The sequence below is a fragment of the Salvelinus alpinus genome, chromosome 26 (assembly GCF_045679555.1).
Source record: "Salvelinus alpinus chromosome 26, SLU_Salpinus.1, whole genome shotgun sequence".
NCBI lineage: Eukaryota > Metazoa > Chordata > Actinopteri > Salmoniformes > Salmonidae > Salvelinus > Salvelinus alpinus.
In genome coordinates this window covers 25,660,900-25,685,519 of record NC_092111.1, presented here as the reverse complement: position 1 = coordinate 25,685,519, position 24,620 = coordinate 25,660,900, and the positions used below count along the sequence as shown (strand labels likewise).

The 24,620-nt window shown below is 43.8% G+C and overlaps 4 protein-coding genes across 11 annotated transcripts; 3 read left to right on the top strand and 1 right to left on the bottom strand.

Annotated features, from left to right (window-relative positions):
* Positions 1 to 245: 245 nt before the first annotated feature.
* On the top strand, positions 246 to 4,001 carry LOC139555054 (putative nuclease HARBI1). Of its 6 annotated transcripts, none has more exons than XR_011670931.1 (9): positions 246 to 1,015; positions 1,103 to 1,279; positions 1,370 to 1,431; positions 1,514 to 1,600; positions 1,688 to 1,729; positions 1,798 to 1,971; positions 2,051 to 2,086; positions 2,185 to 3,132; positions 3,227 to 4,001. XR_011670931.1 is itself a non-coding variant. In XM_071368498.1 (9 exons), the coding sequence occupies exons 7-9, from the start codon at positions 2,671 to 2,673 to the stop codon at positions 3,595 to 3,597; spliced, it is 552 nt and encodes a 183-aa protein (XP_071224599.1). In that variant the 5' UTR covers positions 246 to 1,015; positions 1,103 to 1,279; positions 1,370 to 1,431; positions 1,514 to 1,600; positions 1,688 to 1,971; positions 2,051 to 2,086; positions 2,185 to 2,670; the 3' UTR covers positions 3,598 to 4,001. The 6 variants fall into 6 exon arrangements, 3 of the variants coding, with proteins under 3 accessions (XP_071224599.1, XP_071224601.1, XP_071224600.1); XR_011670930.1 differs by having other exon boundaries at positions 1,688 to 1,971; positions 2,185 to 2,924; positions 3,021 to 3,132; XM_071368498.1 differs by having other exon boundaries at positions 1,688 to 1,971; positions 2,185 to 2,739; positions 3,021 to 3,132.
* Positions 4,002 to 6,703: 2,702 nt separating this feature from the next.
* Positions 6,704 to 13,225, top strand: aste1b (asteroid homolog 1b). 2 transcript variants are annotated; one of them, XM_071368493.1, is made up of 8 exons: positions 6,704 to 6,771; positions 7,208 to 7,470; positions 10,026 to 10,159; positions 10,278 to 10,410; positions 10,511 to 11,568; positions 11,780 to 12,005; positions 12,192 to 12,357; positions 12,431 to 13,225. In XM_071368493.1, exons 2-8 carry the CDS (start codon positions 7,233 to 7,235, stop codon positions 12,714 to 12,716), a joined length of 2,241 nt encoding a protein of 746 aa, XP_071224594.1. In that variant the 5' UTR covers positions 6,704 to 6,771; positions 7,208 to 7,232; the 3' UTR covers positions 12,717 to 13,225. The 2 variants fall into 2 exon arrangements, with proteins under 2 accessions (XP_071224594.1, XP_071224595.1); XM_071368494.1 differs by having other exon boundaries at positions 6,726 to 6,771; positions 7,213 to 7,470.
* Positions 13,216 to 20,296, bottom strand: klhl7 (kelch-like family member 7). 2 transcript variants are annotated; one of them, XM_071368495.1, is made up of 13 exons: positions 19,664 to 20,296; positions 19,493 to 19,595; positions 19,266 to 19,359; positions 19,056 to 19,180; positions 18,788 to 18,963; positions 18,483 to 18,657; positions 15,814 to 15,956; positions 15,484 to 15,646; positions 14,977 to 15,054; positions 14,625 to 14,826; positions 14,309 to 14,406; positions 14,035 to 14,218; positions 13,216 to 13,946 (listed from the first exon to the last, which is right to left on the bottom strand). In XM_071368495.1, exons 1-13 carry the CDS (start codon positions 19,814 to 19,816, stop codon positions 13,808 to 13,810), a joined length of 1,833 nt encoding a protein of 610 aa, XP_071224596.1. In that variant the 5' UTR covers positions 19,817 to 20,296; the 3' UTR covers positions 13,216 to 13,807. The 2 variants fall into 2 exon arrangements, with proteins under 2 accessions (XP_071224596.1, XP_071224597.1); XM_071368496.1 differs by lacking the exon at positions 14,035 to 14,218 and having other exon boundaries at positions 13,807 to 13,946.
* A 785-nt stretch (positions 20,297 to 21,081) lies between these two features.
* Positions 21,082 to 23,244, top strand: LOC139555046 (uncharacterized). Its single transcript, XM_071368448.1, has 4 exons — positions 21,082 to 21,314; positions 21,699 to 21,777; positions 21,919 to 22,128; positions 22,494 to 23,244. Exons 1-4 carry the CDS (start codon positions 21,261 to 21,263, stop codon positions 22,883 to 22,885), a joined length of 735 nt encoding a protein of 244 aa, XP_071224549.1. The 5' UTR covers positions 21,082 to 21,260; the 3' UTR covers positions 22,886 to 23,244.
* Positions 23,245 to 24,620: the final 1,376 nt, after the last annotated feature.

The following is a 24,620-nucleotide window of genomic DNA, read 5'->3' as shown; positions in this document are numbered from 1 at the left end:
CATGCAGCATTTACGGTGATATGGCCTCTGCAGAAGTGAGGGCATTCATACCTCTTGCACTTCACAGAGCAGTGCAGAGTTGTTCTCAAGGAAGTGATTTTGTGTTTATACAAGACCTCCCACCCTCACCTACAGTCAACCAATCATGTCAATGTTGAGCTATACAGAGCCCTCAGCATTGTTACACAATTTGGGAGGTGCATGGCAAAGAGATTTTTGGATCAAGCATAAATGGGCTTTTAGGCTATATAAGCTATGTATATTTGTAGCCTGGGGCCTGTTGCACAAAAGTAGAATTAAGACATCCGGGATAAATGACTCAGCTGAGCTCAATGAAGCCAAAACATGTGCGTCCAGGCTTAATTGGTTGCACAAAGACCAAGCCAGGATGAGCAGACACGGATTCATTAAGCCAGGTGAAACCAATCCTGCATAGGTGCGCGCTCACGGCTCACTCAAATAGACCCCGCCACAGATCACAGATTAACTGATTTACCATGGCAACTAGAGCCGCGTACTTTTCCCCGTCGGAAGCACAAATCCTCATGGAGGCATACGAGGAGGTAAAATATATAATTAAGAAGAAAGGCAACACCGCCACAGTGATAAAGCAAAGAGAAAAAGCGTGGCAAAGTATTGCAGACCGCCTGAATGCGTAAGTAGTGCACAATTACACACTCACCGCTCCGCTGAAACATCACAATTACAATTCAAATATTTAATTCACATCTCCAAAAATGCAGTTGTACTGTAATTATGAAACGGTTAAATTTTTAATTGAAATGCACTGCAGATATGAGTGAAATTGTGTAAAGTAACTCCATCACACTGTATAAAGCTATGATAAATTTTCTGATATTTTTACTGAAAACAAGACAAAAATACCAAGTAATTTTTTGCAGTGTGACTCCATTAAATGTGTGTGTGTGTGTGTGTGTGTGTAGATTAAACATGAACGGGCCAAAACGGACATGGCAGCAGGTCAAAATCAAATACAAGAACATTCTGCAGAATGGTATGGTCCCTGACTAATATTTAACAAAGCACAAGCATATATTGTACCCAGAAGGTGCCTGCTCACACATTGTCTGTACTGTTTTAGCAGTGAAAAAGAATACCCACAGACAAGGCACGGGTGGTGGGTCACCAAAGGCTGACCTTACCCCAGCAGAGGACATGGCCTTGGAGCTAAATAAAGGCAGGCCCGTCTTAGAGGGGATCCCTGGGGGGAAAGAGACGAGCATAGGTTCCTCCCAAGATGCCACCCGCTTCATTCAAGGTATGTCCTTCCATCTCTACATGGGATACAACCACATTCATATTGAATCAATTTGGACTGTCTGACTTTGGTTTACCTATTGCCTTGCAGTGTCTGGCAGCACTGTGTTCCTGTTAGAGCCACCAGCACAAGCACCAGACGATGCTGATCCAGTGAGTACTCCATCAAAGGCATACTGTAGGCCTGGCATGTCTTGTCTACTAGCTTCAATATGAATCCGATTAAATGTGATAGGGTGAAGGCCCCAGTGCAGCAGCAACAGCACATGATGGAGACAATGATGAGGAGGAGACCATCTCTCTGGATTCCAGAAGGCATGAGGTATCATGTTAAGACTGTGAAAGTACTATTTACTCTACAATGGTGAGGAGTCCTCATCAAAATCAAAAAATCTAATTTCTTTTACAGGACCCAGATGCTATACAGTGGGAAAACCAGCCTGGCAACATAGTGCGTATTAATAAAAGGACACCACATCCTGCCAAATTCCAGCTGCGCTAATTGTATTGTGTTCACAGAGCTCACAAGCTATCAGAAAGTTGTATGGCAACCACCTCCGGCGCCAAATAGAACTGGCAGACATAGACATTCAGTACAAGAAGAAAAATATGGAAAATCTTGCACTGGAGTCCGAAATAAAAAAGAGGACAATTAGGAAACTGGACCTTGAAATAAAAAAACTTGAGAGGGAGGTGAGATATGCCTTCAATGTACACTGTATGCTAACTGTAACACAAATGTATTAATCATTATTTTTCTTTCCTCCCCCAGCTCCAAGAAGATGACACAGCTCAAAATAAAAATTAGGTATATTCTCGTAAAGTCAAGTGAGCCATGACATATGAGCTCTTATTGTGAGCACACAGGACGGTGGCATCTTTCTAAGGTTTTTTTTATTTTCCCAGCAATCAGTACAACCAAGTCATCGTTATAAGGCATCGCCCTCTTTTGCCCACCCCCCCAGCACCAGGTGTGGCCACTAGCCTATATGAAGGCCCAAAATTGTGTGTTCCTTTCTGCTCTGACAATGGCATGCCCATTCGTGCGAGATGTGGTGGATGAAGAAGCACTTGTGCTGAGGAGAGCCTTCAGGCGAGAAAGGGTCTTCAGGGACCGGTTGGACCCACTGGCCTTCCCTGATGACCATCTATATGAAAGATACAGGTTTTCTGCAGATGGCATCAGGTATCTATGCAGACTACTGGGTCCCAGGATTAAGCACCGCACTGCACGGAGCCATGCACTGGGTGTGGAGCAAATGGTTTGTGTGGCCTTGCGCTTTTTTGCTAGTGGAGCCTTCCTGTACTCAGTGGGGGATGCAGAACAGCTGAACAAGGCCACAATTTGCCGCACAATAAGGAGTGTGTGTCTGGCTATCAAAGCATTAGCAGATGTCTTCATCTCCTTCCCTGGCCACAGAAGACTCTGTGACATCAAAGAGGAGTTCTATAGGATTGCAGGTAAGAGGATCTACAAATTACAGGACAACTGTTAACACATAGTAGGATACTCATTACTTTGTGTGACAGGTTTCCCCAATGTCATTGGTGCAGTGGACTGCACACACATAAGGATAAAAGCCCCCTCAGGTGCCCATGAGGCTGATTTTGTGAATAGGAAATCCTTTCACAGCATTAATGTTCAGGTGAACATAACTTTTTGATATTGTCCATTGACGAACACTCTGCATTGCCAGTGATGTGCATTGATTGGTGTAATATTCCTCATCTTATGATTTCAGATGGTCTGCAATGCTGACTGTGTGATCAGCAATGTTGTGGCAAAATGGCCTGGCTCAGTCCATGACTCCAGAATCTTTCGGGCCTCTGAAATCTATCAGTGCCTATCACAAGGTAAGCCACACAACCCCTATTTATAACCATCATGGCTGTGTCAAGAATATCACTGTGTTTATGAGGTAGTAATGATGAGATTTTGTGTTGACAGGTGAATTCTCTGGTGTGTTGCTGGGAGACAGGGGGTATGGCTGCCAGCCTTTTCTCCTGACACCTTTCACAGACCCCCAGGAAGCACAGCAGGCCTACAACCATGCCCATGCCAGGACCAGGGCCAGAGTTGAAATGACCTTTGGCCTCCTGAAGGCACGCTTTCACTGCCTTCACAAATTAAGGGTCAGCCCTGTTAGGGCATGTGATATTACTGTGGCTTGTGCTGTCCTCCACAATGTGGCCTGCCTGAGGAAGGAGAGGGCCCCCAGAGTGCCACCAGCCATGGACTGGGACAATCCGGCAATCTTCCCTGATGACGACAGTGGTCGGCTGCTGAGGGACCAATATGTGTTGAATTATTTTAGTTAGTATGTGTGCTTTCAATTTTGGTTAAATATGTCCTGCGGTGGCAGAGGAATTTGGGTTTTTTTGGGTTCGTTTTTTGACGAATTTGGCCTCTTATGATGTTTGTGCGGTATACTGTGTGTAATACAAGGCTGCAGGGAGGCTACTGCATCCATTCATTTGTCTGTTCAGTTGATGTGTATGGATTTGTCCTGCATTTATTTTAGTGTGCAGACATGCAGGGTGTGTTATATACAGACCTTTGAATGTGTATGTATCATTTTGTATAATATGCTTGGATTCTGTGCTTTCCATCTTGTAGAGTCACTGTGACTTCAGTTTCGAAAGGAGCTGATGGTTTACCTGCTTTGTTTTGTCCTTATTCAATAAAGGAACATAATGTTACACATTGTGTTTTTATATTCATATGGAATGTGTATTTGTTTATATGACAGAGTACTAGGGCCACACTGAAGAAAAAGGATAAAGTCATAAATTTATGAGGCTGGTTCTTTCTGCAGAAAAGCTACATATTGTTTTTACAGTTTTGATACTTATGACAATGTGATACTTAATATTCTGGCACATCAGCATGTCTTTGTTTATGAAACCATACTGAAGTACAATTTCACGAAATGCCCCACATCTGTCATTTTAACAACTGTCCTCCTTTAAAACAACTGGTTACAATATTATGACTTGTGTTTTTTTCCCCTCTGTGGCCCTAATATTCTATCATTTTATATATAGCCTTATAGTCTATGGGAAACTGTAAATTATCTAATGATAGCAACATCATCTAAAAATCATTTTTTATCCAAAATCATTGAAATTAATGATCACAAACGTTTAAATAATAACAGTGGGTCTAGTTATATGTGATAACAATGTATAGTGAGCAGTGAAATAACTATTGGTTTCCATTTGTGGTGACTGCTGACTGACATTAGGGATGAGATTAAATAGATCCTGGAATTTAGCCTGGTCTGGAGCAGGCTAGCTCCACAGAATAAATCTCCATGGTAATTTATACCATAACATATCCTCCTGCCCCCTATCCATCTTTAGTGCAACCGGATTACGGATCAATTGAGCCAGGATCACCAAGATATCCTGGCTTAATCCCTTATCCTAGTTTTGTGCAACAGGCCCCAGGTCTCATATACTAGACGTAACATAGTAAAAGTAAATCAGTGACACTCAAATTAGTGTGATATTGTTATGTTTGTTATGGTTACATAAGACAGATGGTTACTTAAGGCAAAAACTAAGGTCAGGGTGGATGGGTGGGCGAATAACACAAACACCTAGCAACCTAAAGGTTGTTAGTTTGAATCACATCAAGGACAACTTTAGCATATTAGCAACTTTTCAACTACTTACTACTTTTTACCTACTTTGCAACTACTTAGCATGTTAGCTAACCCTCCCCTAACCTTAACCCTTTTAGCTAACCCTTCCCCTAACCTTAACCCTTTTAGGTAACCCTTCCCCTAACCCTAACCCTTTAACCTAACTCCAAAACTTAACCCTAACCTTAACCCCAACCCTTAGTGTAGCTAACGTTAGTTCCCCTGGGTGTCGAAGACGTGACTGTTGATTAAGGCAGCCCCCCCCCCCACACCTCTCTGATTCAGAGGGATTGGGTTAAATGCAGAAGATACATTTCAGTTGAAGGCATTCAGTTGTACAACTGACTAGGTATCCCCCTTTCCTTTAGCCAGCTAGCTAACATTAACCACCTAGCCACCTAGCTAGAATTCATAACACATCATACGAAATGGGTGCTGAATATCCACAAAGTAATACATACCATACGAAAAGTACTCTGATTTACGGAAAGAATAATACGAAATGCTCTGATACCTTGTTGCAGCTGCGCACCTCACATGTCACCCACCTTGCAATCTGAGTGGAGACAGTCAGCATTCACCATCCTGGTGTTGTTTATTGCATCTGTAGATTTACCCTCTCTAAATTTCTAAGGGAAATTTTAACCTCTGTTACATGAAACCACTCTCATATGTGGTGCGCTTTTTAGAATGGTGTGTTCCCGCTAATTGTATTTAGGAACATTCGAGCATAGCCTACTGCCATGTGTGCATTGCTGCGCTTATAATGTGAAGAAATAATCGTTTTCAACATTTTAAGCGTTCTGATCTGTTGCATCAGCCTCATTGCTTTTTAACATTTGTTGATGTAAAGTATACCTTGTTGTATGAACGTTGCACAGGGGCTTGGTGGCACCTTAATTGGGGAGGACAGGCTCATGGTAATGTCTGGAGCGGAATCGGTGGAATGGTATCAAATACATAAAACACATGGTTTCCATGTGTTTGATGTCATTCCATTCAATCTGTTCCAGTCATTATTATGAGCCGTCCTCTCCCCAGCAGCCTCCACTGAAATGGTGTATCTATGGTCCTGTTTGAACCATCCCAGACATAGCCAATTTGATCTTGAGACGGATGAGCTAGCTATATAGCCTACCTAGAAAGAAAGCACATCTTTCAATCCTCTCTCCCGAAACTATTTGAATGATTAGGACTATTTCTCAGTTTCTCTCCCTTTCTGTGTTGGCTAAAGTAAACTCAGCTGCCTTCTGTCTGCTGCAGCTCTCTCTCAACAGCAATGACTGTGCTCAACACAAAAAATATTAATGTAGACTACACTGTCTTGCGAATGACTCGCAAAATCATCCTTTTGTCCCACATTTGGGTATTTTAAATGTGGTCACCCTAAGGCCAGCTGAACAGTGAACTGATGCATTGCAAGGAGACAACTCTTTTACATAAAATATTCAGTGAGAGTAATAAAATGATATTTTATTTTGCAATGGGTTGTTTTTTTATACAATGAATTTAGCAAGTGGATTTAGGGGCTCCCGAGTGGAGTAGCGGTCTAAGGCACTGCATCTCAGTGCTGGAGGTGTCACTACAGACCCTGGTTTAATTCCAAGCTGTATCAAAACCGTCTATGATTGGGAGTCCCATAGGGCAGTGCACACTTGGCCCAGCGTTGTTAGGGTTTGGCTGGGGGTAGGCTGTCATTGCAAATAAGAACTTGTTCTTAAATGGCTTAGTTAAACAAAAATACATTTTGAAACTCAATCTCCCAAGATTCCTTTCGCGCGTGTTTTGACGTAGCAGGAAGTAAACTTGGCATGTCGATAGGGGAGGTTCTTTTGAAGTGAAACTGGTGAGTTTTATGACAATTAACGTGCATATTTATGTGTCTCATTTTATATTTCACGTCAATACAATATGCACAGCAACGTCTGGATTATATCTAATGTAGTTCATATATATCTGTGTCGTTTTATATTTCACGTTAACACAATAGGCTATGCACACTGCACAGCAAGGTCTGCGCCTCGTCACGTTAATGTTTTCCAGGAAATGTTTTTCCCTGACCACAGTCAGCCCCTAAACAAGATCAGGATGAACACATTCTCCAGAATACCAATAATGTGTAGTGTAGACAAGAGTACACAGTCTATACTTTAATCCTTTTCATGTAACTCTGTATACTTGCGTGTAAAATTGGTTGTAAGAACCGTTATCTCTCTCTCCACACCCCCTATCTTTCGCAACACTCCTTCCCTCTCTTTCTTTCTCCCTCACTCTACCTCCAGGGCAGTCTATATATGATGTGATGTGATGGGTGTCCATGGTCTGACCAGCTATGTGGAGGGTAACAGGGGCTTGTTCCAGGACGTCAGGTTCAGAGACAGCAGACTTGTGATAGATGGCTGTAGTCTGTTCTTCAGGCTCTATCTAAACCATGGACTGGATCAGGCACACGGAGGGGACTACGATGCCTTCGCTGCCCTACTGTCTACCTTCATCTCTGCACTGGAGGCCTGCAACATACAGCCTTATGTGGTGCTGGATGGCGGTAAGGAGGAGGAGTTGTTTGTTTGTGTGTGTGTGTGTGTGTGTGTGTGTGTGTGTGCAACAGGATCTGTGGCTCACGAATCGGCCTCGTCAGTATCTTCTGAAGCCCCATAAATAAAATAAATCATGATCGACTCCAGTGACCGTCAATGATGATGATGATGATGATGTGTGTGTCAGGGTTTATGTTAGCCGGCTTTTGGCCGCACCCCCAAAAAATTCAAAGGCGATAAATAAAACTGTTGCCGGCCAAAATGACTGGGAGAAAAACAAATCCCATTGCAAAATAACGCTTTTTTATTAATTCATGTAAATACATTTGACTGTCATGCTTATCGGTCTATAGGTTACTTTGCATAATTTAGTGGAATTAAATTGGCCTTTGTGTATTTTCGTTTGTCATCTGATATCTTATTTATCCAACACAACTATCCAGCCCATTCTGAACTATCATATGCGCACAGCATTTAGAGCCTATTTTGATCGGGATTTCTCCTGCAGATTGTCAGCTGGTTGGTGCTGGAGTAAAACGTGCTTTTATAAGCCCATTCATTGCGCAACAATTCTAAATGTAATCTCGTGTTAAAAACAGTTTTGGTTCTAAATTAAAAATAGATTTTTTATTTCTCAACTGGTAATTGAAGTGCGCCACCCATTCACCATTCAAGTGCAGGCAACAGGCTATCAGTGGGTCACCAACCACTTTACAATGTGAGCTGGAGGCAGTATGCATTTGAAAACATACTTAATTGTTTGAAACCTGAATGTTTTATTTCATATTATGAGGCATGTCTTACATTGCTTCAAAGTAGCCTATAGGCTAAATCTGACCATGGAAACGTGGAGGCAATTATTTTATAAAGGCGCGTGAGTTTCAAGTTTGGGGAAGATGACAATTTATCCTACCATTTCTACCGTTCTGCGTGCCAGTTATGATTTTCATAGTCACATTTTCGTGGAACCGTTTCATTTCAATAATAAAGTTTTAATTTCTCAAAATCATTATCAAATGGTTAATCATAAACATTTAATTAAAATTCTAAAAGTTAAGTCAACTAATGCGAGATCACCAGCTTCTGCCATACGGACACATTGATACACCGTGATCCATTGGCGGCTAAGGAAATGAGCGTATGGAACTCATAGCCTATAGGCCAATGCAGCAGTAGCCTATAACTGATGATTATCGAGCGGGAGATTGTTGTAAAGATTTTTGAAACAGCTTACTGTGAGGAAGTAAAGTTGTAATATATTATAATTTGCAATGGATGTAAAAAGCAACAACACTTTCCTACATTTCCGCGCAGCAGGCCAGGTACGTCTATGCGTGCGAGGTCCCCCAACATTATCAGAACAGAGAAACTAGACACATGCTCATTGCTCACATGGAGCACTCCAAACAAGACAATGAAAACATTTATAAATCTTGTAAATGATGGTTATGAAATAAACCCAAACTTGTTTCTCGCAAGTGTAGCAGGTTGTGAACTCTGCAAACAACGTTTCCACTCCGCGCATGAGAACGGTGAAAACTGTAATTAATACATGTATTAACAGAAATTGATGTAACCAAATGACGGGAATTAACTACTGGTGACATATATAATGGGGAATTGATAAAAACAATATATAATCAAAGGGCAAGCAATTCACACAATGAAACAATGAATGCGCAAGAGAGAGACTCGCCTATACAGTATCTTCGCCACACATCCCTTCCCTTCTTCATGTCTCAACATTTTAAATTAAACTCAAGACACATTATCTCCACACATATTTGATATGTTTTTCACTGACACCCATAACTCAATAACCAGCTTGGCCTATTCCCACGCGTGCTGCCCAAAATGCGGACTTCGCAAATAGGCATAGGTTTACCATCTTATGATTTGAAACAATCCACAGCTATTTTTTTTAAAATAAGCTAATAACCCTTGTTTCCTCTGTGGCTAAATAATACTTTCTGGTGAAGTATTTTGAATTATTTTATTTATTTCTATACAGACAGGAGCAATTCTATAATTTTGGCACATGTATTTCCATTTACTTCCCTATTCAATCCACCGCTATGCAATTTCACTCCTGTTCTATTGGTTTTCATATGAACTTCCTATCCACACAATCCTAGTCATATTAGCAACCCATTCTAGTTGTTGCATCTTTAAATTCCCCCTCTTTATAACCACTATCAGGTGTGCTGTTTAGAATGGTGTTTTCCCAGGTGTGCTGTTTAGAATGGTGTTTTACCAGGTGTGCTGTTTAGAATGGTGTTTTACCAGGTGCGCTGTTTAGAATGGTGTTTTCCTGGGAATTGTATATTGGCAAATGTTTGAAAATGACGTTTTATTGTCTGCTTCATTATGTGAGTTGCATGTTCTGTTAAACTGCATTACCATAATCTAAATGGGATTTCTGTCATTCTGAGCACCGTGGGTGGACGCCCCTTATGCACATGGGTCCGATAGATTTCTCAAATGGCCCGAAAATTTGAATCTTCCCGGTCACGTTGTCCAGCGCCACATTTTCCTAACGGAAACCCTGGTGTGTGTGTGTCAGGCATGGACCCCAGTGATAAGAAGCTGTCCACCCTGAGGCAGCGGCTGCAGAGTAAGATCCAAGAGGCTGAGTCTCTGTCCCGGGGCCGACACGGCTCCGTCCTCCCCCTCCTCACAAGACACGTCTTCATCCAGGTACAGACACACACAGACGGACCCAGAGACATACACACGTACAACATACAGGCGAACTCATACACACCACTCTTCTCCTTTTTCGCATCACATTCTTTTTTTTCTGTCCCTCCCTCAGGTCCTCTCCCAGCGAGGTGTCCCGTTGGTCCAGTGCCCCGCCGAGGCAGACTGGGAGATTGCCTGCCTGGCCAATCAGTGGGGCTGTCCAGTTCTGACCAATGACAGCGACTTTTACATCTTTGACTTGCCAGGTGGGTGGAGCCAGACCAGGAAGTGAAGGTCTCCTTCCAGTTTTTATCTTACCCCTCCCCCCTCCTCTCTCTCATCCCTTTCTCCCGCCTCTATTTCCAGGTGGTTATATTCCATTCCGGTTCTTCCAATGGGCCAGTGTTAGCGGTTCCCCTCCAAATCACTACATCCCAGCCAGACGCTACACGGTCAGTGGGATGTGCCAGCACTTCAGGGGAATGAACCGGGAACTTCTGCCGCTGTGTGCTGTCCTGGCAGGGAATGACTACACTACAGAACAAACCTACAAACACATACACACACTCCTCCCTCAGCTGACCACAGGAGGGAAGAGGGGAGGCAGGGGCGGAGGGAGCCAATCCCATATAGAGGGCCTCCTTCTCTGGCTCTCCTCCTTCCCTGGACCTGAGGAGGCTCTGCAGGAGGTGGGGAGACTGACAGGAGGAGTAGAAAGAGGAGGAGGAGAGAGAGGGAGAGGAGGAAGGGGGAGAGGAGGAGAGAAGTCCGGCCTGTGTTCTGTGCTCTGGTCAGGCATGCAAGAGTACCATCTGACTCCTCAGAGCCGTCTCTCTACCTGGTTCTCTGGAGGCTCATCCAGGTCGCCAGAGGGGCTGTGGGCTGCTACTCCCTGCCCGCTGCCAGAGTGGCTGTGCTGGGCCGCAGGGAGCGGGGCGATGGCCCCCCTGGTGCTGGATGTCCTGGAGCTCAGGAGGGTGCTGCTCATCCCTCAGGTGGAAAACAGCCGACTACCCAGCAGCCACTGCAGTGCCACGGCCATACGACAGGCCCTCTACGGGATCCTACTGGCCAATCAGGAGCAGGGCGAGAGGGGAGAGACGGGGTGGGGAGAGGGTCACAGGGTCCAGAGACAAGGTGGACAGGAGACCCAGGTAGAGGGACAGGGAGAAAGGGGGAGGGGAGGAAGGCAGTGGGGGAGGAGGGGAAGGGGCAGAGGTCAGAAACAGGGTATGGGTCAGGGGGGTGCAGAGCCTTCCTCAGGCAGTGGTCAGGGTGAGAACAACTTCCCTAGCGCTGTGGAGAGTGACAGAGGTATGAGTGTGTTTGTGGAGGAGTACGACAGACACAATCTGAACCTGAGGAAGTGCCAGGTGGAGCCACGGACCCCTGGAACCAGGCTACAACTTGAGACACTCTGCCAGGTAACCATAACTCTCTGGCAGGTAATCATAGCAACACACTGGCAGGTAACAATATCAACACACTATACCTGGTAACCATAACAACACACTCAGTCTACTTTTTCCCCCAAGATTGTTACTTTTTTGTCCATAGTGTCATCTTCCTTTTGATTTTACTAACCCCCCACCCCTCCCTCTCTCCCTCCCTCTCTCTCGCTCCATCTCTCTATAGGCTCCTGTGTCAGTGCGGCTGGGAGTACTGTATGATGTTCTGGGGGTGAAGGAGTCCTCTCTGTCCCCCCTACCTCCTCACCTTAGGCTGGCCCTTGGAGTGACTGGGTTCTGGAGGAGAGAGGCCAGACCTTTTCCCTCTCTACCCCAGGTACAGGCTCTGCTGCTGGGCATGGTCCATGGAGAGATGGCCCGGAACACTCATCCTGTACAGAACCAGAACACAGGTAGGGGCAGTGTGCACACATGCAAACACACAGGCACGCGCATAAACGTGTGCAAAAACACACACACAAACACTTTAGTTAGATCCACAAAAAACATCACATTGCAAAGTGCCCAAATATTTGGTTGTACAGTCTTGTCTTTCGTACACCAACATACACACTAAACCAGTTCTCGCTCTAACTCAGCCGCCGAACGGAACCTGTGGATGAAGCTTCGCCTGCGGCCAGGAGACAGGCGGGGTTTCGATGTGGGCGTGGCTCATTCCCTCAGCCAATGGCAGGCCTGCCTGTGGAGTGTGCTCAGTCTGAACCAGCTACTGTGTCTGCCCCTGCCTGAACCAGACACAGCATGGTAGGTAACGCAAGCACACACACACACAAACTGCCCCTACCCGTTTGAACCATACTGTCCCTCTGTCCCCCAGGTTATTCAGTGGTAGTCTGGTCCATGGTTTGGTTGGCCGTCTGAGAGGGGGTTGTTCTCCTGAGTCTGTTCTGGCTGCAGCTCCTCTCTCTGGGCATATCTACCACTCCCTACTGGCTGCTCTGGAGGACTGCATGCCAAATACACTACCCTCATCATCATCAGGGAGGAGGAAGAGGGGAAGAGGAGGAGGAGAGAAAGGAGGGAGAAGGGGAGGAGCCCCTTCCTCCCAGGAGATTAACAACAGGTTTGCTCTGCTGATGACTGAGGAAGAGGATGAAGAGTGAGAGGGATAGGAGTGAGGAGACTACTGTAGGTTCTTTCTAGTCAACGTGGTGCTCATGAATAAACGTTGTTCCTCTTTTTACAGCTTAGAGAGGAGTGGGATGAAAAGAAAGAGATGGCCTGTGGTATAGGTACACTATTTTAGGAAGCATTAATCCATATGATTTAAACCCACTCAGGGAATGCTGCGTTTCAATGACGATTCTAAATGATTAACATTTCTGATGAAACGCTTCCTTTTAATTAGGACATATAAAGTATGTATACGTATGGCCTTCATGAGGCCTTTACGGCAGCTAATGCCATCTTAACAAGCAGCTGATGTCACCTTGTCAGCATATGAGTCTACACAAAACATTGAGCCTTTGAACTGTTTTTAATCAAAATGTGTAAACTCAATGATGTGCATATTGTTCTTATCATTAGTCTCAATGTCCACATAGAAACCCAACCAGACCATAGTAAGAGTTACTTAACTATTAGTAACCAAATAAAAACATGTTCAGTTCCAGCTTTCTGTTTATTTTCAATTTCATGTAACAGTCATCACATACATACAGTAGTAAAAATGCTAAAGTTTCTTCTATAACCTCAGACATTACATAATTTCATTGCAGTACAACATAAAACAGTACAATTAAATACACACAATAGCATAAAATACATTGTATAGAATCATATTTTTCAAATTCTTGAGCGGCACTTGATTTCATTTACATGGTAAAATACAACCAATGGATTAGTTCCAAAAGTGGCATCTACTTTCAAGTAGTTAAAAGTATTTGACCCAGGTCTGATAAAAACATGTTTAGTTGAGACTAAGTGTATCAGCTGAAAGCTCTTAGATCAGTCGTCTGTAGCTTTAACATTGAGCTTCTGTCTGAAGGCAATCATCACTGAGTGACTTTCATGTTAGTATTTTCCCAGTTCTATGTTCTGCTAGTCAGCACCTCGCCTCAAAGAGTGTGTTCTCTATGATTTCTGTCAATGTGAAGCTTCAACATGATTCCACTACAGCAGTTTCATACCACACTGACCAGCTCTCGTCCTCCAAATAAAAGCACAACAGATAAAACATTTGAAAGACCCTGGGTTATGCTGTGGATGATGATGGGGGTACTGTGTGAGTGTGTGTTGACTCAGTCTCCTCTTCCTTGGCCCCACAGGTGTCCACCACACAGATCAGACAGCTGGTGACGGGGAACGCTCTCACCTTACTGCACGTCACCCACCTACACACACACACACACACACAAAGGAGTAAGATAAAACACACACAGGAAATCATACACAAATGTGTGTGTGTGTGTGTGTGTGTACCTGTCAGTGTCAGTGTGGTACTCCAGGATGTGTCCTAGTCGTCCGACACCCTGGAAACCTGCCAGTACGTAAATCACTCCGCTGACTGCAGCACACCTCACGTTCATCCCACGCCACGGCATCGCCGCGGCAACGTGCCACTCATTCCTGCCGATGTCATAGTACTCCACCGAGTCCAGCCCACCTATACACTCACACATATAAATATACCCCAAACATACCCGACAGTGTATGTGTGTGTGTGTGTGTGTGTGTGTGTGTGTGTATGCCATACCCAGTCCGTTCATTCCTCCCACAGCATAGATTCTGTTGTTGACAAACACCAGACCGTGGTTCTTCCTGGCTTCCCTCATCCCACTCAGCTCCCTCCATCTAAAAACACACACAGAAGATACACACAGTTATTAACTTCTAGAGGAGTATGGTGTGTGTGTGTATGTGAGCGAGTACTTCCGAAAGGGAAATGGGGGGATACCTAGTCAGTTGTACCACTGAATGACTTCAACTGAAATGTGTCTTCCACATTCAACCCAACCCCTCTGAATCAGAAAGGTGCGGGGGGCTGCCATAGTATGTGTGATTAGACTCACTCCTCCTTAACGGAGTCATAGACCTCACAGTTGCTGAGGACCCTCCCAGAGACGTTGTTGCCTAGGGACCCTCCGCAGACGTAGATGAGCCCATTGGCCTCCACGCTGCCGTGGCTACAGCGAGGCATCAACATACTGGCTTTGGTCTGCCATGACTCACACCGCGTGTCATAACACTCAAACAGGTTCAACGCTGAGCTGCCTGGAGGGAGAGACGGACAGACACACACAGAAAGGAGCACAAACACTTCAATACAAAGGAGATACAATGGTACGCTACAATACTAATATAGATAAGCCATCAGCCCAATACTTCCCTGTTCTCCGGTGTGTGTGTGTGTGTGAAGCTCACCTACTTCCGACCCTCCAGAGGTGTAGATCTTGCCCTGAGAGGCGCAAGCAGCCAGACTGTCCCGTGGTGTAGGGGGGCCTGGTTTACAGAAGAGAAAATGTAAGAACAAACACACAATATTTTTCTCATTTTAGACCACATGGGAGTGCGTATTTGATGGTATTAAAAGATACCGAATACTAAATGTTTTATGAACAGGGAATGACCCTAGAATGGCAAAAAATGTATTCCAAGTGGTTTTAATGGGCTTTCTTCATTCTGATGGTTTTATACACAACCAAACTAGGACAAAACTGACAGTGAAGTAGTCCAATATGTAGAACTTTTCATTTATTTAGCACTGTATCAAAATACCTTTATAGATGGTATTATATCCATACTGGGGTATGCTGGTTTTCACAATATATCACCCAGCCCTAACACACACACACATTTTTCTGTGTTGCAACACAAGTCACACTACTCCCATTTCAGTCACTAATACAACACACACACACTTTCCAGTACCTAGTTTGGAGTACCAGCTGTCCTTCAGTACGTTGTAACAGTCCATCCTCTTGATGGGGAACAGCTGAGATCCTCCCAGGATGTAAACAACATTATCCCAGAACACTGCCGTGGCATCACGACGCTTCTCAAACGGACAACGAATGTCTGACCAGCTGTAGTCCTGGACACACACGGCCCGTACTTGAAATGATTCAGCCGTTTCATTAACATCCCCACATACTTGAATGAGAGCAGATGGACTACAGACTGGCCTTATCTAAGTGACGTAATGTTCTTTGAGATGAAGCACATGTAGGATTACAAAGGTGTGTTTGTGTGTTTGTGTACCTTAGGGTTGAAGTATCTGCAGGACTGTGGTTGCGAGCCTCCAAACAGAGCAACCCTGTAGTCGTGTTTCTTACGCCGCGGGCGACTGTTCTCTCCCAACTCCTCACGATCCTCTGGGCACAACAGGTGGTACCGCATCCCACCTAGATACACAAAAGAGGTTACACACACCAACATAAATAATGGGGCCAATGTGTGACATTGGGATCCACACGTCAAAATGGTTTGAAACAACAAAAAATGAGTTTAAATGCAGTCCCACATATATGCACATTGTCCCATAACTCCACTTATACTTCCTCCTTAGGCCGAGGACCACACATCTTTAAGCAGGGTTCATACAGACATTGGCAAGTCGAATTCAAGGACTTTTGGGGACTTTTTCAGGCACTTAATTGTAATTTTCAAGGACCTCAATGTTATACAATTGTATAATTTATATAACTGTACATACAGTATAGGGAACCCCCCTCCCCCCAAAAAGCATGCAAAAAGTGTAAAAGAAAAAGTAGGCCCTTATCACTGAGAATAATGCATTTTTTAGGCCTTGATATTCAAATTATTATTACATTCTAAAATATGTGAGAATAATGTGGACATTTCCTGACTAAATAGATTGGATGCATGCACGGCAATGTTTCTGTAGCCTATATGGCTGACGCAGGCACATATAATAAATCCATGAATAGCAGTAGCATTAATCTCACCATCGCTGTTATCATGAGAAAGTGACCAAAAAACAGGAAGGATTTGTATGGAAAGCCAAGTTGAAGCCAACATGAGATGTTGTCATCATCATAATAACCGCACATGGTTTTACCGCAACAGAGTTGCGCAGCGCCTTTCAATTGAAGCGGCGGAAAACAAACGAAAGTGGTCACATCTCTGACAAAAACTGATCAAAAATGTAATAAAATGGATACCAAATGCAAATCCAACAAGTAGTATGCATAATGATTGAAGAAGCATGTTAATGACAGTATGGATTTAGGTTTTAAGTATCAAGGTAAGGTCCCTCTCGGTTAGAGACATTTGATTTTTCAATAGTATTTACTTTTTTAAAGCATTTACAAAATGTTATGTAGTTACACTGCATTTCTGAGATCTCTATACAAAAACTGACAGTTAGATCCAGGATTCTTACAGGGTTCAAGTTCAATGTCTAATTTAACTGATTAATGCTTAATATATGATATAAAGACAACTTACATTGCCATAAATGCAAGGACAGAAAAGTAATGTTTTATGTCACACGATTTTGGACAAATCCTTCAAGGCACCAACCATAGCTATGATCCCACCTACAGTGGGGCAAAAAAGTATTTAGTCAGCCACCAATTGTGCAAGTTCTCCCACTTAAAAAGATGAGAGAGGCCTGTAATTCTCATCATAGGTACACTTCAACTATGACAGACAAAATGAGGGAAAAAAATCCAGAAAATCACATTGTAGGATTTTTTATGAATTTATTTGCAAATTATGGTGGAAAATAAGTATTTGGTCACCTACAAACAAGCAAGATTTCTGGCTCTCACAGACCTGTAACTTCTTCTTTAAGAGGCTCCTCTGTCCTCCACTCGTTACCTGTATTAATGGCACCTGTTTGAACTTGTTATCAGTATAAAAGACACCTGTCCACAACCTCAAACAGTCACACTCCAAACTCCACTATGGCCAAGACCAAAGAGCTGTCAAAGGACACCAGAAACAAAATTGTAGACCTGCACCAGGCTGGGAAGACTGAATATGCAATAGGTAAGCAGCTTGGTTTGAAGAAATCAACTGTGGGAGCAATTATTAGGAAATGGAAGACATACAAGACCACTGATAATCTCCCTCGATCTGGGGCTCCACGCAAGATCTCACCCCGTGGGATCAAAATGATCACAAGAACGGTGAGCAAAAATCCCAGAACCACACGGGGGGACCTAGTGAATGACCTGCAGAGAGCTGGGACCAAAGTAACAAAGCCTACCATCAGCAAGGGCATTGAAGATGAAACGTGGCTGGGTCTTTCAGCATGACAATGATCCCAAACACACCGCCCGGGCAATGAAGGAGTGGCTTCCGAAGAATGCATTTCAAGGTCCTGGAGTGGCCTAGCCAGTCTCCAGATCTCAACCCCATAGAAAATCTTTGGAGGGAGTTTAAAGTCCGTGTTGCCCAGCAACAGCCCCAAAACATCACTGCTCTAGAGGAGATCTGCATGGAGGAATGGGCCAAAATACCAGCAACAGTGTGGGAAAACCTTGTGAAGACTTACAGAAAACGTTTGACCTCTGCCAACAAAGGGTATATAACAAAGTATTGAGAAACTTTTGTTATTGACCAAATACTTATTTTCCACCATAATTTGCAAATAAATTCATTAAAAATCCTACAATGTGATTTTCTGGATTTTCCCCCCCTCATTTTGTCTGTCATAGTTGAAGTGTACCTATGATGAAAATTACAGGCCTCTCTCATCTTTTTAAGTGGGAGAACTTGCACAATTGGTGGCTGATTAAATACTTTTTTGCCCCACTGTATATCTTAATGTAATGACATGAAAATGGTTTGCAGATTATTATCAACGACTTATCAAAAGCTGTAACAAGTTGTCCAGTGTAGGAAATCCTCACTGGTACCCCAGTTTATAGTAAGACCCATATGCAGCTGTGTGTACTCACTGATGACCATCTTGAGACACTCTGGGTTGTCCTGTATGAGGGGTTCAGCCTGGACGGTCTTAGAGAGGAAGGCTTTGGACACCAGAGGGAAGCGAACACAGCCCAACACCTCCACCATGTGACTCTGTCTGTTACACACATCATACTTCAGCCACCGCACCGCAGACTCATAGATCTACACACACAAACACACAGAAAGGGAGAGAGAGAAATAGAGAGGGGGGGGGGGGGCATGTCATACTTGAGCCAGTGATCTACACACATTAATGACAACATGGTAAAGTATCTTGGTGTGTGTGTGTTACCTGGTCCTCGGCCCGGACAGTGAGTGTGTCTTGGTGCAGTAGCTGTGTGAGCTGGGTGACGTTCAGTTGGAGGAATTCATCCAATTTATAGACCTCAGTGAAGTGTTGATGGATGAAGTCATCCGCTGACAGCTTCAATTCTGGACAGTCCAAACACTCCGCTAGAGCAGAGATGCCTAGAGAGAGACCAGAGGTTAAGGAGTGTGTTTGTGTGGAGGTGAATTTGAGAGACACTATTATAGATGTATAGAATCTAGACATGTCTTACCCAGACAGTTGGTTGCATCGACTTGCTCTTTTAGGAAGTCAACACACATCTTCTTCACAGGTTCTATCTGGTACTGGTTGGCTGCATCCAGCAAAGACTGGACATTACTGCTGTTCACTGAGATACTGAAACACACACACGGTTTGGGGTGTGTTTTGTGTCTGAAGTGTCCCATATGGATGGACATTCGAGTGTGTGCGCGCGTCTTACCGAGCGGTGTAGACAAACTCCACCAACAGTTCTATGATCTCAGGCTCAGCACTCCTCAACTCCACCTCGTGACTGGTAGACTCCATCATGCTGGCTAGAGAGAGATATGGAGAGAGAGATATGGAGGGGGAGCGATAGAGAGAGACATGTGTCACATTGGGTAATTAGAGGTAGGGGAGAAAGAGATAGGGTTACAATAAAGTTGAGTATGTGTGTAGTGTACTCACTAGTAAACATGAGGCTGAAGAAGTGGCTGGCTGCAGCTAAAACCACTCTGTGAGCAGGAATATGTTTCCCCTGAACCACCAAGATCACATCACATAGGGTACCCTGCAGAAAACACACACTGTTAGACACACACTGTTAGAGACATACACACACGGCGCGCACGCACACACCTGTTTCCTTAGGTTGTTCATGACGCCCATGATACTGGACAGGAATCTGGACTCCTCTTTGGAAGCAAACTTCTTTTCATTCTTCTTCTTAGAACCCGAACCTGGGGGTTTGTCTCCTGTTACAGCTGCAGAAGCCATGCTGGTGCTGGCCATAGCTGCTGGCTACTAAATTTAGTGTATATTTAGTTAACTTAGGGTTGTCAATAGCCTCATAAGACAGGAAATTCAAATACGCACCAATAATAATGTGTATGGATAAACTGGCTAGCTTGCAATAGTAGCTAGAACTCCCACTCTGCTGCTGCCAAAGTCCACTGCACATCACACCCTGTTTGTTTTGGAGATAGTAATTACGCTAACTAGCTATATAGACTGCGTGCAGTTCAACAGCTAGCTACATACATAGGCATGTCCAGCTCGTATATACACGAATCTTGATGTTGACTCGCTGCGAGTAAACCGCTGGGCTATAATATTGGTTTAGTTTGCTCACAGAATAAGTTAAGAAAAGTGGGTTCTTATTATATGTGTTAGCTAGCCGGCTAGCACTGTCAGAGTATCTCTCGCACTGATCACTTCCTCACTTCTTCCGGCTCCCTGTTGTGGTAGAATCAGTAGCAGCAGCTGTCAAATATTGCCCTCTAGCGTCAGTTGACAGACCGCCTCCGTTTATCTGTTTTCATTCTGAACGGAAAAAGTGTATTTCTTACAGGCAGCCTACGGTTTGTCGTTTCATAAAGGCACTAGCGTTGGAAAAAGTACTCAATTATCATACTTGACTTAAAGTAAAGGTAACTTAATAGAAAATGAAAGTCACCGAGTAAAGTAAAAGTGAAAGTCACCCTGTAAAATACTTCTCAAGTAAAAATCTAAAAGTATTTGGTTTTAAATATACTAAAGTATCAAAAGTAAAAGTATAAATCATTTCAAATTCCTTATAGTAAGCAAACCAGATAGTTTGACGGATAGCCAGGGGCACACCAATATAATTTACAAACGAAGCATTTGTGTTTAGTGAATCCGCCAGATCAGAGAGTAGCGATGACCAGAGATGTTCTCTTGATAAGTGCGTGAATTGGACCATTTTCCTGTCAAATGTGACAAGTACTTTTGGGTGTCAGGGAAAATGTATGGAGTAAAAATTTGATTGTTTTATTTAGGAATGTAGTGAAGTAAAAGTAAAAGTTGGCAAAAATATAAATAGTAAAGTAAAGTACAGATACCCCCCAAAAATACTTAAGTAGTACTTTAATTTTTTTTTCTTTAAGTACTTTATACCACTGAAATGCACTACCGAAAAAGACGGAGCTGACGTGTCAAATGTCTTTGTTGTTTACTATTGAATGCTAAAACGTATAGCTATGCATTTCACCTGTACAGTTCCGGCATATAAATTGGGTGCACCTGTCCTATCTATTGTAGTACAGCTACAAAACTTTCCCGCAAGTCCCATGACAGATGACGTCACCAGGAATGCAGGGCAGTGATGGATTGACCTGGATAACGAGAGAGAAAAATAAAGTCTGTGACAAACAATAACGAGAGATTGTTTGCGAGGATTAACTGTCGGGTCTCGGGATCGTTTATTTCAGCCGCAATGTCTGTGCTATTTTGTTGCCGCTGTGTTTTTCCTTCCGAAGACACCGACGAGGTACTGTATATGGGAACAGGAAAGAAGCATGATTTATTGTCTGGGTGTGCTTACAGTAACACGTACAACCACATTTTTTTTACCCGAGGGAGGCATTTGTGGAATAAGATACATACAAGCACATTATAATCACTCATGCATTAGGCTACTTTCAAATAGGCTTGTTTAAAAACGTATCATGTTAAGCCAATAGGTCATTGCATGTATGACAACACACAACGTACATGTTTCTGCATCAGGAAGTGTTATGCCACAATATTACCAACTGAGTGAAACACGGACTACTGAATAGAATAGGTATGTTGTTACAGTATTAGACATTGATCGGATTAGTATAACCCGCCCTATACCTCATTCACACATAGTGGAACGTGTGTGTTACAGAGACAGCCTCTACTGCACCCCAAGCTTCCAGAATCAGAGAAGCCAGTGTCGGCCAGACAGCCTCGACCAGCACCCACAGGTTCAATCACACATATTACCATCATATTACAAGTGTGTATGTGTGTGTTATTGACTGTGTGTGTGTGTGTGTGTGTGTGTGTGTGTGTGTGTGTGTGTGTGTGTGTGTGTGTGTTTGCGTGCGTGTGTGTGTGTGTTTCAGTGAGTCGGAGTGGTCAGTTGGTCCCGAAGCGTGTGGGTGTGAAGGACTTGGACCAGCGGTTCTCTGATGTGACCGAGACGTTCAACCAACAACATGAGAGCTATAATGTCATGAAGGAACGCGTCATATCTCTTCGCCGCACTTACAACTGTAACAACGACAGCACCCTGACTCTGACCGAGTGTGTGAGGAAGATCAAGGAGGAGTACGGTGAGACACACATCTGCACACATACACGCATGCATACACACACGCACGCACGCACGCACGCACGCACGCACGCACGCACGCACGCACGCACACACACACACACACACACACACACACACACACACACACACACACACACACACACACACACACACACACACACACACACACACACACATAACAGAGCCATGCCCTTCCTTTCTATTTATTTCTCTCTCTTTTATTGAACCTTTATTTAACCAGGTTAGTTTCGTTGAGCTAAAAATCTATTTTTCAAAAGATGTCCTCTTTTTACCCCTCTCACTCCTACTACAGATGAAGCCATATAACTTTTTTTATCTTTCCCTCTCTCTCTCTCGCTCCAGAGGACAGCTACAGGGTAACCGTGGTGATAAAGGGGTATGACTTCTCTCTCTCTGTGGTTCCGCTGAGGTCTGTGGATGAGGGAGAGAAGTCTCTACCTCGCCTACTCCGGTTGGCTCAGGATGAGCTCAGGGGCTTTTCCCAGGGCGCCATAGCAATAGTCGCTGCCGGGACCAAGCTCCAGGTGCTGATAGACTGGCTGCTTAGTCGGGGGGAGCGAATGGCGGAGCAGGTCAGGGAGGTGGCACCAACTCATCAGGACCACTGTAGGCTGGAGGAGAACCTGATTGAGACCATGCAGGAAGTGAGAAGGGTGAGGGAGCTTTCGCTAGGGTACTGCCTGCAGGCTAGAGAGATCCAAACTGAGGCCGCACAGATAGCAGGGCTGGCCTGACACACGCATACAGACACACTCTGGTAACACTGAATCTATAAATGTCACATTTAAATCTTTTGGGAATTAATTTAGGCTATTTTTACTATCATGTAAAAGCACACTATGGACCTACACTGTTACACAGCACACTAGATAGTATTTCAGTATTATATAGTGAGTATGTCTATAAACATGTTAGAGAAATTAGCTGTGATATATCCTAATGTATTCTGCACAGGAATTCCTCATCTAAATCCTAATCTAATCAAACACTGTGTTGATTAAACCACTGTCAATGTTAGAGATCATGTTAGTGTTTTTTCTATGTTAATACTGTATGTTATTGTATTTTATAACACATTAAAACTGCAAACTTGTTAGTGTCTTAAGGTTTGAATGAATATGTTTGAGTGACATTGTCACGGCCGATGCTGGAAGAAGACCAAGATGCAGCGTGGTGAGCGTACATTTTCCTTTTATTTTAGAAATGTCGCCAACAAAACAACAAACGAAAGAAACAACCGTGAAGCTTACAGGGCATTAGTGCCACAAACAAAGTTAACTACTCACAACGAAAGGAGGGAAAAATGGCTACCTAAGTATGGTTCCCAATCAGAGACAACGATAGACAGCTGTCCCTGATTGAGAACCATACCCGGCCAAAACATAGAAACACAAAATCATAGAAAACAAAACATAGAATGCCCACCCCAAATCACACCCCGACAAAACCAAATAGAGACATAAAAAGGCTCTCTAAGGTCAGAGTGTGACAGACATAGTATTAAACATTTTTATTCCACACATCACAACCACTTAGCACATAGAGACTCCTTACTGGTACTGACAGGACCCCGCAGCAGGAGAAGGGGATGGAGGAAGGGGTAGGGAGAGGGAGGGAGAGACTGTGTGGGGGGTTAGGGATGGGAGAGAGTGAGAGAGTGAGAGAGATGTGTGTGTGTGTTGAGAGGGAAAAAAGGGAGATGAGAGGATGGAAGAAAAAGTTTTGCTACTGATATGTTGCTGCTGTAGTGTGGACTAGGACATGCCAGTCAATAACTTACATAATGTATTAGCTCAAATGTTAAGTACTGCAATTATCTGAAGGCCTACTGTTTTTCTGCATCCATAACCTTTGCATGGCCATTAGCTATGCACCTCATACTGAGACTGGCAGACAGGCTTTTCCCAGGTTAATTATTATGTCAACCTTATATAATTAAGCAATAAGGCCCATACCACAGCTAAGGGCTGCTCTTTCATTTTAGTCATTTAGCAGACGCTGTTATCCAGAGTGATTTACATGAGCAATTAGGGTTAAATACCTTGGCCAAGGGCACATCAACAGACGTTTCACCCAGTTGGCTTGGGGATTCAAACCAGTGACCCTGACCCAACGCTCTTAACCACTAGGCTACCTGCCGCCGACGCAACATGGAGTGCCTGGACACAGCCCTTAGCCGTGGTATCCCATATATCACAAACCCCCGACGTAATTAGAGCAGGAAAAATTAATGTTTTGTATATGGTCTGATATAGCACGGATGTCAGCCAATCAGCATTCAGGGCTCGAACCACCCAGTTTATAATTATTATTACAGACTACCATAACATTTTTATATAATGGACCCTGCAGTAATAACCATGTACATACAATTTATAATCCAGCATATTATAAATACATACCCTTTAAAGAGTTGACAACATAGCTGCTACTCTCTGTTATTATCTATGCATAGCCACATTAATAACC